The sequence below is a fragment of the Dendronephthya gigantea genome, unplaced genomic scaffold, assembly GCF_004324835.1.
Source record: "Dendronephthya gigantea isolate DGI-Jeju-01 unplaced genomic scaffold, DenGig_1.0 000110F, whole genome shotgun sequence".
NCBI classification, from domain to species: Eukaryota; Metazoa; Cnidaria; class Anthozoa; order Malacalcyonacea; family Nephtheidae; genus Dendronephthya; species Dendronephthya gigantea.
The window spans coordinates 238,094-255,690 of record NW_021163120.1 but is presented as its reverse complement, the minus strand read 5'-3'; the positions used below and the strand labels follow the sequence as shown (position 1 = coordinate 255,690).

Genomic DNA, 17,597 nt, shown 5'->3' with positions numbered 1-17,597 from the left:
CTGTAATTGGTTCCACTAACTCAGCAGGTAAGCAACAACAATATTGTGTAAATATTTTTTCCAACAAAAATCTCTTAAGTATATATACAATAATTTACGAAAAAAATAAGTATATATTTAACTATTTTAACCGAAATTTTCTGCTTAAACTTAAAAAAGTTCTACAATCATATAAGCAACCATTTGGTTGAAAAATCTTATTATACAAATATTGTTATAGATTGTTTAGGTCTATACCGTAGGTTATGTCTATGCTAAATTATACGTGCTTTTATAAAGTTATGTACAAGTTTTTGTGTGATCCCAAACTATTCCGCTTGATCGCAAAGATTTTCACAATTATCCATCATTGTCCTTCCCGATCACGTGTTGTTCCTCTGTGTAGCCTTTTATCCCTGGAAGCGACGGCGCTGCTTCGTTTTGTAACCGAGACAGCATTTTTGCACGACACTCTTCCTTTGACGCTTCACGCAAAACCCGATGTTTTTGTAAATATTCTTGACGGCTTTCGAGCGGAATCTGTGACGGTCATTCTTGTTGATGGTACCCTGATACTTCATGCGATGCTGAGTGACGAGGTTGAAGAAAAAGCGATTGAAATGACGTGGAATCAAACAGCTTAAACCATGCTTGGCAGCAAGTTCTCCAGCATGACAGCATCGTCGTCTAAGATGACGATTATGTTGCTTTCTCGTCTTCACTACAACGGGTCTTCTTGTTGTAGATGGCTTAGGTTTTTCGACGTATTTCACTTCGACGATTCCCGAGTCGCTTCCGGTCTTTTCTTTTCCCGTCTCAAATGTAATAGTCTCTTCAATAGCTTCCGGTTCTGATGTGTTCAACCTTATAACCAACACCTCTGGAATGAGAGAAAATCATTTTAAAGCCTGACCGATTTTATCATAACTGAAACGGCTATGAAACTCTACTAAGGGTGGTAACGAGCAGTCATATGCATCTCTCATGCCACTCTTGTTCTCGTTAGACCAGGTCATGAGAGTTGACGAGAGTTTCCTCTCGTTTGACTGGTACGAGTGGTAATATCCAGTCAACTCTCATGCAACTCTTGTTCTCGTTTGACCAGGTCATGAGAGTTGACGAGTTTCCTCTCGTTTGACTGGTACGAGTGGTAATATCAAATCAACTCTCATGCAACTCTTGTTCTCGTTTGACCAGGTCATGAGAGTTGACGAGAGTTGACTAGACTGTGCGTGGTAATATCCAATCAACACTGATATAACTCGTGTTCTAGTCATTAAAGTTGATGAAAGTTTGACTGGCAGGCTTGATTGTAGTTCAGTCAACTATTCTTAGGTCTGCTTCCTATATGTCACCGAAGGTCGGCGATGGCTATTGTCGGGAATCATTGATGAATGAAATGCTTTGTTATTTTGAGTTAACTTTCTTGGCAACCGGCCACAAACAATACATCCCGATTGTTGGTGACATATGAGATACCCTCGTTCCAGCCATATGCATCTTCCCCTATATGCACCCCCCCCCCCGTTTACATAACAACGCACCCCCCTTACATAACAATCCTCCTCAATGCCTCGTTTCTATGCAACCAGCCGAATAGCTCACGTATATATATTCTCTTTAGGCAAATTAGGCAAATTTAGGCTTCTTTTTGTAGATGTGAACGAGTTATAAGTTACGTATGCTTAAATGTATAAGAGTTCTTATTTGAACATCAGTAACTCATTCACTCGTTCACATCTATGAAAAGAAGAAAATCGCATACGAAATCGCAGCGAAAATCGCAAGTGTAAACGGGCCTTTTACAGGCCTGTCCACACTATCTAATTCAGTTTGTCGGATCCAATTCATTTCTGCAGTATTGTCTGTTGAGTAGCAATGTTATATGGACAGTAAAAAACGCAAGGGAATGGACAGTAAAAAACGCAAGGGAATGGACAGTAAAAAACGCAAGGGAATGCAATATACTGCTTAAATGCTTTATAAATAACATACTTCATTCCATTCGTGAGAAGCAAATTGTATCCGACAAAAATGAATCGTGTGAACAGTCTATCAATTGTTCGTGCACTTGGGTGGTATTGAATTTGAACAAAGTCGATTGCAAGTCCTTTCAATAAGCTCTTCATTGGACAGACATAAAAAATCGTGGAATTTCCGGCTATTTAGATGTCATGGATCAGGTTGCTGTGCTTGGCGTATTTTCAAACATTCAATGATAAATGCCACTGGCGTTATTTCGACACTTCGGACATATGCAGAGCAAAAAATGTTTGCGAAAATACCCGGTTGGAAGAGCTTATTGCCTTGGGACAAATTCGCAGGGTAGATTTCACGCAGACAGGCGAGCGTGTGTCACGAATGGTGTCGATTCATTTCAAGTACTTTGTTGACTCTTCCTTAAATATTTTGAAAGCTCACTTGGACTTGTTGAATGAAAAAACCACAAACACCTCGTATTCAACCATTGGTATAAAGATGATTCCACTCGACCCAGAGCTCGATTAGGAATATACATTATCCAAACAATTCAATCGATTGAGGAGTATCGCCCTGGCTCTGTTATTGATTAGTAACAATTTTTACATCATTCAACATCAAAAGGCTTCAAAATCGTTGCAAACATGGGGCCAATTAACCTTCGCAAGACTCGATATTTTTACCAAATTAAAGCACCTGTTTGGCTTCTGTTTGTGACAATTTTTAGGACTTTACACCCGGTTCACAACAAGATGAAAAATAATTAGTTCAATTGAAGTTTTGTATACATTATACTCATATATCAATGTTAGTAGGATTGCTGTTCCTAGATGGGGTTGTTTTCAATCTAAAATTTTCTCGAATTCTTGGCAACCTCGTCGCATTATGATTCTATTACGTTTTGTTAAAAATAGTCCAGACGGCTTATTTAATATACATAAGGAGGGCATAAAATTCGCCAAATACTTCTAAAGATATATAGAAATTTTATCAATGATGTAATGTCTCTGGTAATACGGATGAAAAAGCGAATCGATGCTGCGAAAAATGTGTAACTTGTTTGAGAGTGCTTGACGGTTTGGAAAAACAAAAAAAGGAAATTCCTTGGAACCTGATGGGCATTCCAAAGATGCGATATCTCGTGAATATGTTGATACTGCGTTTTATCCTTCAATAGTGAATATGCTGATTGACAGATCGGCTGTTATTGACAGACAAATACGATAGAATCATGCGTGAATAAGCAAGCACAGTTGTAATTGCACGGTGGGATAGAGAGATGGGCGAGGGGAAATGCGGATGCCGGCGAAGCGACGTGGGTGTTCGGATGGGCGGAAAAAAGCGCAGGACGGCGGATCGGAAAAAACAAAAACACACATATGGTTACAGATCTTTCCTGAAGGTAAAACCTATCTAGGACAATGATGCAAATAGAATTGTCGCTGATAGTTACAGGATTTTAGTATTTTTTTCCGTTTTAGATATTGGTCACATGACTCTCATTGGGTCGGGTTGAACAGGAAAGATAGGTGGTATGTTCAATTACATTTCCGTGCTTCTCCGTCGAGTGGTTAAGTCCAATTATAGAAGACACACCCCAAAAAATTCAAAACATTTTGGGACATATACCAAACCATAATGGATTTTTAATTAAATTTAACTCTTTTCAAATCCACACAAAAACTTTCCGCACGAAAACTCCGAAAATCCATCAAAATCGCTTTTAAAATAATGAATTCTAGAGTTTCCAAACAACTTTGCCCGATGTAACTTCGAACAGCTTGATGTTTCAAAGTCGAACGAAATATTTCTTGCGACTTTTGTCGAGTCAGGGCAGTTGCAAGTTAATTAAAAGTGTCTCGTGAATGGGTCCTTGTTTTAAAATCTGAAGCGCTTTGATTCTGGACAGGTGCTCTTCACAAGGTGACATGATCGATTGTGATTGGTATCCTGTCTGGAGCATTTTCAATCGTGAATAAACGAAAAGTGTGGAGAAGATTCTATTCGAGACATGAATTATTCAGAATATCCCACAGGTATATTCTCATCTTATTTCAAACGTAACAACAACATGTCTCAATAAGATATTATGAAGTGTTTAATGATCTCAGAAAGACAAGCTCAATTTTTTTAAATTGAAAGTTGCTATTATTGTCTTTAATGCGGTAATTGTTCGTTTATTTTCTTATTTCACGTACTTGCGATAAAGAATTCTTCGCCCAGCCTGACTGAAATACCCCCAGATTGTGAGAGAATTTCAGGCTGAACCCTAGTTTATGATGTTACCAGAAACTGATTATTCTTTCTAGTGCTTTATTTCTGAATTCGGGCACGCCTAAAGGCAGATTTCCACTTACGGCGATCTCGTTCGCTAGCGAAATATTTGCGTATTTTCTTTTGAATTGGGAGCAGTCAAGTCTAATTTATTTATGCTGTTAAAATTCCAAAAAAATTGCAGGCTAATATTTCGCTAGCGAACGATTTCCGCTGTAAGTAGATCGAAATCTGCCTTAATTGAGAAAGCGCATGGCGATTTTTCTACCAATGATCGAAGTATTCATGAAAAGCTAATATATACCATACAACTTTTGGCATATACTTTGCAATACTTTGCGATATTTACTATAGCCATTAGCCTGCAACGCAGACTATATATTTGGGTATATATAGTCTGCGTTGCAGGCTATATAGCCATAGGCGTTTTTAGTTTGTCTTCAACCGTTCAACGCGATTTTAATCAGCAAGATTGTTCGCATTCTTCTTCGCGTAGTCGAGATGGTTTTAAAAGGACTCTGGGCCGAAAACACGATCGATATAGCAGGCTCTTTAACATTGTCGAAAATGACTTGTTTTTTATTGCAGTCAATGCCAAATACAGTCAAGAGTTGGCCTTATGGGATCAGGCGTGAAATTGTGTGGGCTAATTCCGGTGAGATCAATCTTTCCTTATTAACTGAGGATAAACAACAACTGTATCCATGGGGATTCGTGTTCTTAGGACCGACTATACACTAGGCGATTAGTCGTATACGATTCGTATGCTGGCGTATGTATTCGAATAAACGCGTGTAAAGATGTCACATTTTAAATTTCGTTAAAACTGATGAACAGAAAGAGTGGCGTTACCAGTCATTTTCATACGTCAGGATAAGAATCGAATACGACTATAATCGCATCGTGTAGATCTGCCTTTATACATCTTGTAATACTGGAGTTGGATGCTGAGGATAAGCAGTTCACTAGAGCTCTCGGAAGGACTAATTTTTTTCTCATATTTAATCCCAGTTTTACAGACATTGACAAATCAGTGTTGTACTCATTGACAAGGTGAGTAGACGATAAAGGATCTCTTTTATTGATGATGTACTTGGTATGTTTGAGGGCTGTTTCTTATCAAATTTGCAAGAGTTTGCGATAGATTAATTCTTACCGGTGAAGACAGGCGAATAGAATAAACTGATAAATTTATCGGCGATACGGATTCCCTCTTTCAGAGCTTATCAATGAATTCGTGACACTCAAAACACTTCACGAACAAACGTACTATGTTTTTTATCGGCTTTTGCGTGTTCTTGAACGTACAGGAAGACGATGAACGCCCGACTGACGAGTCAACTAGCAACAATAAAGGTCGTTTTTGTGACGCAGTTTAATATTAAGACAGAAGAGCTCTTTTATAAATCAAAGACTTCCCGTAAACTCACTTTACCAGCAACGTAAATACAAGCAGAGAGGAATATGTGTCCATTATGTAATTATCTGGCTTCAATTCAAAACAGAACGCTTTCAGATATGTCTCTGTAAGCGCCAAGGAGGAAGCCAAGATGTTTGTTTTCAAGATTAAGCGGTTGGTAAGCGTTCAGACGCGGCAATGGTTTGAATAGCAACAGATGCTAATTATAATAACAAAATTCGCATCGCAATTCAAGACTTAACACTATACGTTTATACAATATAGCGATGATAATATCTTTCCCGCTTTGATAATTGATGCAGCGCTGATGTCTAGTGATATTCATAACGATATATAATGCCTAAAGGCTATACACTCAATTGAAAGAGTCTTTTCTAGACCTCGCTTGTATCCGTAATAACAGAACAGAGTATTTGAAACACTAGAGCATTCAACCGTACTTTTTTGTATATACGTCTATAACTTACGCGCTTATATACTCTCTCTCTCTCTCTCTCGAAAGCTCTATGAGTTTTGCGCGTGGGTCAGTAACAAATACCCATAGTCCCATACAATACAACAATTGATAAAACAACTACGCAAAAACAATTCGTTTGTGTTGATCAAACAGAAACGGTATGGTGCGATTGAAGCTATAGCATGAATATTTAATACAAATGTTTCATTCAACTTACCTTTAATTTTTGCGCTTTCCACGAACGTAGAAAGGGCACAGAGTAGAGCAAAATACACGATGATACGAGTCATGGTTTTTTGATCATTCACTTCGCTAAAATGTGCTTTTCTCAAACGTAAATATGACTGCGTTCTAAGAACAAGTTTCCCTTTTTGAAAATCTTTCGAGTGTATCGCTTTTTATTCAACAGCCCACGCTGAACTTCAGACACGAGTGCCACGCGAAATATACGTGCGAATCGCTTTAGTGCATGAGTTGAACTGCGTCACAAGGCAACGAACACGACGCATTTAGCTCTCTCCTGTTTTGGAATGCGCGGATTTTCCTGGTCTCCGATTTCACACCATTCCCGCCGTCAGGATGCTGGTCATCCAATCCTATCAAAATAACTCAACACATTGAAACGTTGTTTTCATTTCATCGGCGATGAGTTAAGGATAGGATGTAAAAAACCTGGACGTTCGCTCATGGACTATTGGACACTTTGACTTAGATATTGAACTTGTTGCTGAACTTTTCAATTAATTCACAGCGGCTGGTCTAACGCTAAAAAATCAAAAATGTGCCTCAAAAGATTAGCTGTGAAGTATAGTCCTATATATATATATTGGATTATAAGCTGTTATAGAGACCCAGTATAATGATCATATCTTATTAATCCCGTGTTACCACAGAAGGGACCTAAACTTGACTGGATGGCTCTATCAGTTCTAAACTGTTCTTCCTAGAGGTCCAGTAAGAATCATCTCTTATTGATGCAGTGTTACTACAGGAGGAAACCTAAACTAAACTAACTTTATTTATACTGGATAGCTCTATCAGTTCTAAACAGTTTTTCCTAGAGGTCCAGTAAGGATCATCTCTTATATTGATCCAGTGTTACTACAGGTGGAAACCTAAACTAAACTAACTTTATCTATACTGCATGATGGGTATATATAGTTCTATCAAGTAAGGATAATCTCTTGATCAAGTTTCCTTAAGAAGAAGAAATATGAACTAGCGAATTTTGTTTCATGAAGTGGTTTCCTGTTGCATGAGGTCCGTATTAAAATGTCATCTCATCTTGGCTGGAAACTCCTATCATGAAGGACAAAAAATGCCCATTATGATCTGGTACATTCTATAAATTGTTCAACACGTGATTATGAACTGCAGATGACCAGCATCTTCCTTCCTTAAATTTAGCATTCATTTGGGAAAATTGCGTTTGTAATCCGCAAACTTATTTTCTTTTCTATAGTCATGCATCAACCATGGCGATGGCCCGGCGATGGGTTGAGACAACTTATGCTCTCTTGGAAGATCTTCAGTTTGAAATGAAGTCAAAATCATTCATGAATGGTGCATGATCATGTATTTTCGAGAAATATTTCCAGCTGGTAAGAAATTCGTGGACCGTTTAATTCAAATCAGGTTTCCGATTTGAAAAATGTTTGATATTAAAATTGACTGAACTGAAATCAGCTTGGTATCGGAAGGAGTTTATCGATGTTTACACAGATTTGCTCTTATTACACCGACGTGTTTCATTTGGAAGCGATTACTGAGCCAGCGGGTGGAAGGACGGAATAAGCGGAAAACGTTTCTCAGCAATAAAGCGTGGGCACAGATTAATTAATACCCAGATGTCTCTCTTCTGACTAAAAAGCGTAAGCGATTGGTCACTGCGCATCGCTTGCTGCGCATGCTTAGCAAGTGACTAGAGGCATTCACCAGCCCCCCCCCCCTCGAAATAATGTTTCAAAATGGAGCCGACCTGAATTGAAGTGAAAAACTGCACGATGTGTTCAAATGAAGCGGAATATATGTACATTTATTGATTTGTACAGGAAATGCCATTCGATGTAAAGATATTCACACACTTTTTAAATTAAATATATTTGAAAATATTCGTCGAACAGGGATTTCTAATGCTTATAATTCTCATTTCTCCGCTCCTACGACAATCGAGTGAATGCCTTTGGTCACTTTTTGAGCAAGCGTTTACGCTTTTTTAATCAGAAGAGAGACATCCGGATATTAATCTGTGGGGTGGGTGTTTTAAGAGAGATGGGTGCCAAGTTAGTGGGTGCTGGGCTGGTCATGCCACGTACGGAAAGGTTTTGAAGATTTCAAATGGTGCAACAACCGTAACGCGTGTCCCTGATTTAGAAACGATTACTGAGTCAGCTGGCGGATGGATTAAATGGAAAGTGACATTGCCAGAACTTGCCAAACTTCGCATGCTACGATTTTTCTGAATAGCAAATAAAAATGGTGACAACACATCGTATTTTTGAAAGTATAGCAGTTCTAAATGTAAACAAAACTCTATCTTTACGTACGGGCTTGATTTTCGCTTTAAATTAGGCGAAACTGATGTTCGTTAGCAGTAGAGCGTGGGTTTGACAAAGGGTGGGCGTCAAGCGGGTGGTGGGCCAGTGGGACGCCACGTACAGAGAGGTAAATACTTAGGGGCCGATTACATGGGTCATTTTCAACCCCGGGGTTGAATTCAGCCCATTTGAACTGGATGAAATTTTTTTCGATTATATGAATAATTTCAACCCCGGGGATGAGAACTACAGTCACGTGCGTAAATGACACTACTGCGCATGTTCGAATAACTTCAGCTTTGGGTTGAAACGATTACATGACAAATTTTCGGCCCCGGGCAAGTTTTAAACCAGAGTTGAGATTTCATCCCGGTCAACATGGCTGAATACAACCCCGGGGTTGAAAATGACCCATGTTATCGGCCCTTAATATGAAGAAAACTACTTTTGTACATAAATTGTTTTAAACAAGGCTACAGTCGGCAAGTAAGTCGGAAATTTCAGTTTACACGCGAGTTTAGCGTACTAAGGATAATCTTCAGGCATGACCAGGATTTACTGAACATGGATTATCACGGATTTAGCACAGTTTAGTGTTATTCTCCCCCTATTTGCACTTGCATCTTCGCCCTCCTGATATTGTGATTTCGTAATCGAATACACGTGTCACTTCCTAGTCACGTGACACCGTGACAGGGTGATTTCCGAGTCGGACGAAGTGGCCAAGTCGACAGAACGGTCGACGTATTCCGGTTCGTGTTTCGGAATCTATGAGGTCTATGAGTTACTAACTCTGTAAAAAATCAGGTTTAAATAAATTATTATATTGTGTCAAGACGATGTTCCAGTAAGGCATCATTGTGGACATTGCAGACTATCAAAATTCAGGCATTTGAAAGTGTCCCGAAATCTGCCTAGTTTATGTCATTTTTAGTAAATAATATTGCACTCCAAGGAAAGATTATTTTAGGTATGTTTGGATTATCGGACGATTTCAATCGGATTTCGGCGCATGTTATATTTGCGAATACCTAATATTGGATTGTGTGGAAATATGACATTGCAAAAACGGATGTAAAAAATTTTTTCTGCATTCTAATATCAAATTGTTTGAGTCGAATATACGGCTTGTTTATAACCGGTAACTTTCACTGTTTTATCTAGGAATGAAAGACCGTTTTATGTAAATCAATATCATCGCTTCTGACACTCATCTTCATTTGATGTTAAGGTATAAAAGTGAAATACTATTCTCATTTGTAAATTTCCGATTTATAATAATATTGAAGACTTTGTGTACTTGATGAGTTGACCTGACACGTACAATACTTCGGGTATTGTACGTATTCTATTATAATAAATAATAAATACACATAGTTCTAGACTCTAGATAAAAATACTATTAAACCACTAGTAAATTACAAAGCAATCTTTGAAGTCTGAAGAAGGTTTATAAGTTGAAGTGTCTCACTAAATTGTGTATTTTTTTGCGTGGCAACCAGTATGCTTTTTTAGCCAGTTGCCATTGGCATATTACGCCATAAGGAGTCAAACTACCAAATAGTTAATATTCAGTGAATATTATTCTCACACAAGCATTGGTTGGTGTCAAGGGGTTGTTTTGCATTGTGGCCAAAAAACATGCCATTATCGATCAGTTTGTCTTCTACTGCAACTTCGGAACAGCTAAATTGTCGGATACATCCAGTGCATCAGTGACGCAGGCTAGCTGCTGGCTGTTTGGTGCAAACAACCAGCTGCGCTTAATGATATTTTGTGCCTCTACTGTGTCCTCTCAGGGGCTAGTTGTATAAATCTCTTAACCTACATTTTGCATAGCATCAAATGAGGTATAACAACTGCCTAAAATAGAAAAAAAAACTTCTCAATGTTTCGACCTGAGGGCCTTCGTCAGGGAAGTTAGCTTGAGAACTCTCCTGATTAAGGCCCTCGGGTCGAAACGTTGAGAAGTGTTTTTTTGTTTATGCTAAGTTGTTTGAAGACACTGCGACGATGTTCCCTGGTTATATTGGAACTTATCTACATTTTCGGTAGTTAAATCGCAGTTAACTCAGAAATAAATTACTTTGATTGGTTAATTCTGTCACTAATTATAGTTAAAAGTTAACTATGTTTTTATACAACCGGCCCCTGATCTCTGCCAGCCTGCTTGAATTCAATGCTTAGTGCTCAGTTTACGCTTGTAAAGTTCTTGTTTTGTGGAAAGGAAGTTTGCGTACTTTTGAGTAAACTTATATATGTGTTTTTCTTGTCTTTAGATGCAAACTAGCCAACGTCTGTATATTTTCCTTGTGGTTGCTTGTGGTTTCTTAATTGTATGGGTCAGTTATTTCAAGACCTCTGAGGTAAAAACTACTTTGTGTACAATTGGTTATAACTTTGGATGAAAATTATCTTTCATTCAGAATATTGCTTGTTGACCATGTTGTATGTCATTTATAGACCCATTCTTCCAGCACCTCTCCCACAAAGAATTCCACTTCATACATGAACATCTTGGTAAAGTATTTGCAATGAATAGGCTGTCAATATTTATGACTTTTAAGCATGGTATTATTTTCACTACTAATAACTCAAACAACACCACTAATTACTCAAACAACTCTGAAAATAAACTCAAACCCATCAAATTTTTAAGAAATAGAGAACATTTTCTGTGTTTCTATACAGTTATAGAAACACACATAGGAGTCCGGGAGAACAAGAAATAATCAGTGGGAACATGAGCCTGTAGGGCGAGTTACAGTGTTTCTATAACTGTATAGAAACACAGCTATAACTGTATAGAAACACAGCTATAACTGTATAGAAACACAGCTATAACTGTATAGAAACACAGCTATAACTGTATAGAAACACAGCTATAACTGTATAGAAACACAGCTATAACTGTATAGAAACACAGCTATAACTGTATAGAAACACAGGAAAAAATGTTTTCTATTTCTATTTCTTTAAATTCCTGTGTTTCTATACATTTATAGAAACACCCTTCTCGACCAATCAGCATGCGCGTATACTATAAATGTTATAATATAACACTGCTTATTGTATATACAATTGCTAGTTATTGCTTATAGTCAAACTCCAGAGTAGTTGCCACATACTTTTTCAGAAAGCCTTCTACCCAGCTTTTAATAAATGAATGACATGATATTTCAGAGCTCATTTCGTGGAATATTAGATAAAGGACTAAAAGGAAATCCAACTGAGGTATGGCCCAAGAATTTTTCAATGAATTTAAAAGGAGGGTGTTGAAAAACATTGCATGACTCATTCATTAAAAAAATTGGGTGCAGTGAGGGGTGGGTGCAGTGAGGGGTGGGTACAGTGAGGGGTGGGGGCAGTGAGGGGTGGGTGCAGTGAGGGGTGGGTGCAGTGAGGGGTGGGGGCAGTGAGGGGTGGGTGCAGTGAGGGGTGGGGGCAGTGAGGGGTGGGGGCAGTGAGAGGTGGGTGCAGTGAGGGGTGGGTGGGGGCTTTGTTTCCCAGAATCTTGAAAGTTTAAAATGATCAAAAAGTGGCTTTTTTAAAATTTTACAGAAAAATACTGGGGTTGAATTGAGCACCCAAGATTCTGAAACAAGTGACAGTAAAAACCCCAGCACTCTGCGGACACAAGGTTCCTCGTCCGCTCCATTTAATAATCTTGGTTTGTCATTGTTTCGAGATGGTAAAACCCTAAATCGAAGCACATTAGCAAGGCAAGATTTTGCACCAAGTTCCTCTAAACAGCCCGTACGATTCAATTCACCTGATTCTAAATCACAAACTCTTCAGCCTCAGGCACCGGTCACAACACAGGATTCAGCACCATTTCCCTCTAAAAAACCCACCATATTCAAAGCACCAAGCACCACAAAGAAACCAAGCACCACTAAGGTATGCTGTGCCTCGGGGCTGAGGTAGGAAATCTACCACCATTAGCACGTTATTCAACACCAGGTTTTCCGTTATCGTAGCTACAAATGAAACGTACAAACTGTTTAACAGCCATCCAAAAATACATAAGTCATAAACAAAACAGCCAGTTAAAATTCAAAAAAGGGTTTCCGCTAATCAGGCCTCGAAATCCATGTTATTATTATATACACAAGCGCCAGATATGAGGTATGCTGCAATTTCATTGGTTGGCTACTAGACAGATATTAGCTCATATCTGTCTAGTAGAGAAAGTAAACAAAATGGCTGAAAGATTTGGGGAGTTGAGTGAAATAGAAATCCAAGCTTTAGATGATAATAGCACACCAAAATGCACCGAAAGGGCGACAAAGTTTGTGTATATAATAAAACAGTTATTCTGCTCACTCTCGTCATATATGGCCGATAGCTCATATACGACTCGAGTTCGCAGAATAACTGTTAAATATAGACTGTCATAGAAACAAACTTTGACAGCACAATGCATCGTAGTTTATTGCAAGCTTTTTGATATATATATAGGTCTCAAATAACGGCTGCTCCCTTATTAAACTAAATTTGAAAACTAGAAATGTTCACCGCTTCGGCTGGGAAAAGCATCCCAAACTTGGCAAACCTGTAAAGTTTAGTTGCGAAATATTGGGAAGCGGGGAAGATATGGCCGTGGAAATTTGGCATATTTTGTGTAAATTACTATAATAACTATTAACTAAGCGGATATATGTTGAAGGGCACAGGAACCCGGCAGATAGTGATAGTTATATTCATGTCAAATTATTTATTTACATTGAATGATAACTCTAATTTTTTTAATTCTCTGCTTTCGACTAAAATGTTTAAAGGTGTTTGTTTTGAAGTTTAATTGTATTTCTTCTGTGCAATTTATTTACAGGCTCCGGAAAGTGAAGATTGGATGAGCTCGATTCTTTTGGATAAAGCGGTAAATTATTTAGCTAAATTCTGTAGTAACACTGGATCAATAAGAGATTATCCTTACTGGACCTCTGAGAAAAACAGTTTAGATATAAAGATGTTTGAGTTAGCTGAAATATTGAGCTAGAAAATACTACAAAATGATCTAACTTCACCTAATTTTTCTTATTTAGGCGGAATGTCCTTCGGTGAAAAAAGCGGAGAATAATAAGGATTCCGTGAGTTGCCGTATACCAGAACTTGATCCCTTCCATCCGTCAATCATGCAATATATCAAGGAAACGGGAAAACCGTATTGTCCTGGGACAACATATGGCAGTCTGTGGGATGGAAAATTGAAATTCATTGGTAGGTGCAGAGCATGGTTTATGGTACTGCAGGTTTCCTCCAGGAGCAACACTTTTTCAATGAGAGTGTATCTTTTTTGGGATTCCAAAGGAAGAACAGTTTAGAGTTGTCAGATTTAAATGAAGTCAGTTTGGTCTAGGTTAGTAACATTGGAGCAATAGGAGATGATCCTTACTGGACCTCTCAAGTTAGGTTAGTTAAGGTTTTCTCGTGTAGTAACACCGGATCATTAAGAGATGATTCCTACTGGACCTCTAGAAAGAACAGTTTAGAACTGATAGAGCTATCCAGTATAAATAAAGTTAGTTTAGTTTAGGTTTCCTCGTGTAGCAACACTCGATCACTAAGAGATGATTCTTACTGGACCTCTAGGAAGAACAGTTTAGAACTCTTGCATCTATCCATTGGTGTATTAAAAGGAATCTCTCTTTGTCTGTAGATCCAAACATTCTCTCTGCTAGTTATCGTCCAGTGCTTAGAAATGGCGACTTTTCTCATAAATTGGGTCCGGCAGTCGAAATCACGTCGGAGACTTACATACCAGACGACATGATCGAAGTCACGTTCCGCTTCAAAAATGGTCAAACCAAGACGGACTTTTTCTTGCAAGTTGCAACCAAAAGTCGCAACGTTGAGACGGATTCCGCAAAGAAACCCGGAATGCCATTGAGCATCTTGGTGTTGGGCATTGATTCCTTGTCATACGGCAACACACATCGTAAGTTGCCCGAGGTTGTCAAGTTCATAACGGAGAATAATGGGTTGTTCTTCACCGGGCATACAGTCAACGGTGATGGTACAACACCGCAGTTAACTGCCATGTTGACGGGCAAGCACGTGGAAGAACAGTACGAGGCCAGAACCGGGAAATCTGGGGCAAAGCCGCTTGATGGATGGACGTGGATCTTTAAACAAATGAAGGGTTTGTTTCATTTTTTTTAGCTTGCTTTTATGAATTAGTTTGGTCGTTTTTCCAAGTGCTGAGATTTAGTCTTGGGATTTAATGATTTAATCCCGAAGATTTAGTCTTGGGATTCAATGATTCAATCCTAAAGATTAAGTCTTGGGATTCAGTGATCCTTAGTCTTGGGTTTCAGTGATCCAATCCTAAAGATTTAGTCTTGGAATCACTGATTCAGTCTTAAAGATTTTGTCTTGGGATTCAGTGATCCAATCCTAAAGATTTAGTCTTGAGATTCAGTCATTCAATCCTAAAGATTTAGTCTTGGGATTCAGTCATTCAATCCTAAAGATTTAGTCTTGGGATTCAGTGATTCAATCCTAAAGGTTTGGACTTGGAATTTAATGATTCAATCCTAAATATAAAGTATTGGAATTCAGTAATTAAGTATTAAAGATCAGTGATTAAAATACTTGAATTTCCTTTCAGAATACGGTTACTTGACAGGAATAACCGAAGACGGCATTTGGGATGGACCATTTCAGTATCGACTCATGGGATTCAAAGATCCTCCTACAGATTTCTACCCTCGTCCTTTCTTCCTGGATATTGCCCGGAGGACAAGATACCCCACTGACCGCTGTATCAACAACAGAAATGTGCCTTCAATCCATTGGGAATACGTCAGCACTGTTTTTAACTCATATCCGAAGAAGCTCAAGTTCTTCGTTTCTTTTAACGGTAAGAATTTTTCACCCCATCGGTTAGTTTTAAAATCTCGTAAAATAAGCCAAAAAAAGGGCCCTGGACAATTTAGATGTTTCAAAATTATTTAGATATTTCAAAATAATAAATAATATTTCAAAATCTGACAATTTAGTTATTTTAAAAATACAAAGTTAAATGCCTATAATCATCCATTTTTGGCAACAATCGTATATTTGTTTTCATATTTAAAACATCTTTATCTTTTTACTCAAGTCTTGAAATTTTTACACCGCAAATGGCAGTCTTCAATGGCTTAAGTCTCATACGCAGCCCGATGTTTTTCGGGTTTGTTTCAGCTCAAAACTTTGAAAACTATTTTTGCTTTAGGCAAATATATACTGGCGTGTCTGTCGCTGGATATCGTTCCAGTGGTGTTATAGTTCACCGGCGAAATCTCAGTATATTTTAGCATATTTACTGACAATAATTTTTTCTACGTTTCAGCTGGATATTCGCACCACGAAATCAACAATGTGAAGAAGAACCAAGGGGCTTTAATGGGCGTTTTGAACGATTTGAAGGCAAAGGGTCACCTGGAAAATACGCTGGTCATCGTGATGGGCGATCACGGGCTCAGGTTTGGTAAGGTAAGAACCCAGGTCCAAGGAAAACTTGAAGAGAGGCTGCCTTTATTCTCGATAATCCTTCCCCCCTGGTTCGAATCGAAATACCCTAACGTTATGAGAAATCTGAAAATAAACCGGGGGAGGCTTACGTCGTGGTTCGACGTTTACGCGACGTTCCGTCACGTGCTCTCGTACCCAGACCTCCCGACGGGGATCACGCGCGGGCAAAGTCTTTTCGTGGAGGTCCCGAAAAACCGGACGTGTAAAGATGCCGGGACGGTGGAGCACTGGTGCCCATGTTTACAATGGGTCACGGTCGATGTTAACCACCCGCATATACAAAAGGCTGGTTTGGCTGCCATCGAGTATATGAACGATTTATTGTCGAAAGATAACTCCAGTGCAAATATGTGCGCTCAGTTATCGCTGAAATCTATAAACTTCGCGCAGTTGGAAAGGCCAAATGAGGCGGTTGTGAAGACGCATCTTAGTGGGGCAGCGGTGTTCAAGCAGAGCGAAGAATACTTTTGCCGGTATCAGCTGCAATTTCAAACCTCTCCGAGCGAGGGTCTGTTCGAAGCTACCGTGAAATATCACAAAAGAAGGTTCATCGTGGGAACCAGCATTAGCAGAATAAACCAATATGGCGACCAGCCAAAGTGTGTGGCTGCGAAACTACCGCATGTTAGGAAATTTTGTCTGTGTAAAGATTATAAGGGTCCGTTAGGTTAGAGTATTTCGGTAGTTAGCTTACATTAATATAATGCAAAATGTCCCAGAGGAACCTGCGTGCATAATTAATTTGTGCAACAAAAGGAAACCGGTATTAACTTCTGAATACACGAATTTAATATTTGAGATTAGTTTAGGATTAGGGTTTGATTTAAAATTAGCGTTAACCTTAATCAACCATAAGCCTAATTTAAGACTTAATCATAATCGGCCTAACCTAATCTGAAGAATTAAATTCGTGTATCTAGGATTTAGTGAACATGCACTTTTATACCAGAAAATCTGCAGGAAAAGCCGGCATTCTTGCGTTTAGCCTGTATTGGTTTTGAACCATAAAGTTAAAACACCAGTAACATCTTCGGAAAACGCTTTATTATGGAACACAGTTTTACAAGTATAAGATGTAGAATTTTTGAAATTCATAATATTTGCTTTGCTTTACTTAATATAATAATTTATACTAATAAAATGAATTGAATGTATGCCTGAAGCCATGGTGGGTGAGGATTGTAGATCGTCAAGTTATTCAATAAACACTTTAGGCATTCTTTAGTGGATTATTTCTCTTTATAAAATTATATAATGTTGAAGGAGAAAAAATCATCTTTGCTTTTCGTAAAGTGGAAACCCTGTATCTAGGCGATGTTCACACGAACTATTTCGCTACGATTTTCTTCTTTTGACAGATGCAAAGAAGCGAATTGTAAGAATTCTCTGTCTATAAGCAGGGTACAAGTATCTTTATTTCTTTCATCCCGTACTT

The 17,597-nt window shown here is 38.5% G+C and overlaps 2 protein-coding genes across 7 annotated transcripts; one reads left to right on the top strand and one right to left on the bottom strand.

Annotated features, from left to right (window-relative positions):
* Positions 1-20: 20 nt before the first annotated feature.
* LOC114535048 lies at positions 21-6,613 on the bottom strand. The gene is made up of 2 exons (XM_028556429.1): positions 6,328-6,613; positions 21-859 (listed from the first exon to the last, which is right to left on the bottom strand). Exons 1-2 carry the CDS (start codon positions 6,398-6,400, stop codon positions 390-392), a joined length of 543 nt encoding a protein of 180 aa, XP_028412230.1. The 5' UTR covers positions 6,401-6,613; the 3' UTR covers positions 21-389.
* Positions 3,467-17,407, top strand: LOC114535046. 6 transcript variants are annotated; one of them, XM_028556422.1, is made up of 14 exons: positions 3,467-3,491; positions 3,869-3,995; positions 4,822-5,286; positions 7,573-7,711; positions 9,812-9,878; positions 10,927-11,013; positions 11,111-11,167; positions 11,831-11,881; positions 12,209-12,547; positions 13,479-13,526; positions 13,693-13,867; positions 14,307-14,789; positions 15,258-15,509; positions 15,981-17,407. In XM_028556422.1, the coding sequence occupies exons 6-14, from the start codon at positions 10,927-10,929 to the stop codon at positions 16,832-16,834; spliced, it is 2,346 nt and encodes a 781-aa protein (XP_028412223.1). In that variant the 5' UTR covers positions 3,467-3,491; positions 3,869-3,995; positions 4,822-5,286; positions 7,573-7,711; positions 9,812-9,878; the 3' UTR covers positions 16,835-17,407. The 6 variants fall into 6 exon arrangements, with proteins under 6 accessions (XP_028412223.1, XP_028412224.1, XP_028412221.1 ...); XM_028556423.1 differs by lacking the exons at positions 3,467-3,491; positions 3,869-3,995; positions 4,822-5,286; positions 7,573-7,711 and adding an exon at positions 7,725-8,774; XM_028556420.1 differs by lacking the exons at positions 3,467-3,491; positions 3,869-3,995; positions 4,822-5,286; positions 7,573-7,711 and adding an exon at positions 8,852-9,617.
* Positions 17,408-17,597: the final 190 nt, after the last annotated feature.

Bases quoted from the DNA above. Each gene is read 5' to 3' on its own strand.
- LOC114535048 (XM_028556429.1), bottom strand. From the start codon at position 6,400: ATGACTCGTATCATCGTGTATTTTGCTCTACTCTGTGCCCTTTCTACG. The intron at 860-6,327 runs GTAAGTTGAATG...CTCTCATTCCAG, and splicing joins GGAAAGCGCAAAAATTAAAG to AGGTGTTGGTTATAAGGTTG.
- LOC114535046 (XM_028556422.1), top strand. From the start codon at position 10,927: ATGCAAACTAGCCAACGTCTGTATATTTTCCTTGTGGTTGCTTGTGGT. The intron at 13,527-13,692 runs GTAAATTATTTA...TTTCTTATTTAG, and splicing joins CGATTCTTTTGGATAAAGCG to GCGGAATGTCCTTCGGTGAA. The intron at 15,510-15,980 runs GTAAGAATTTTT...TCTACGTTTCAG, and splicing joins GTTCTTCGTTTCTTTTAACG to CTGGATATTCGCACCACGAA.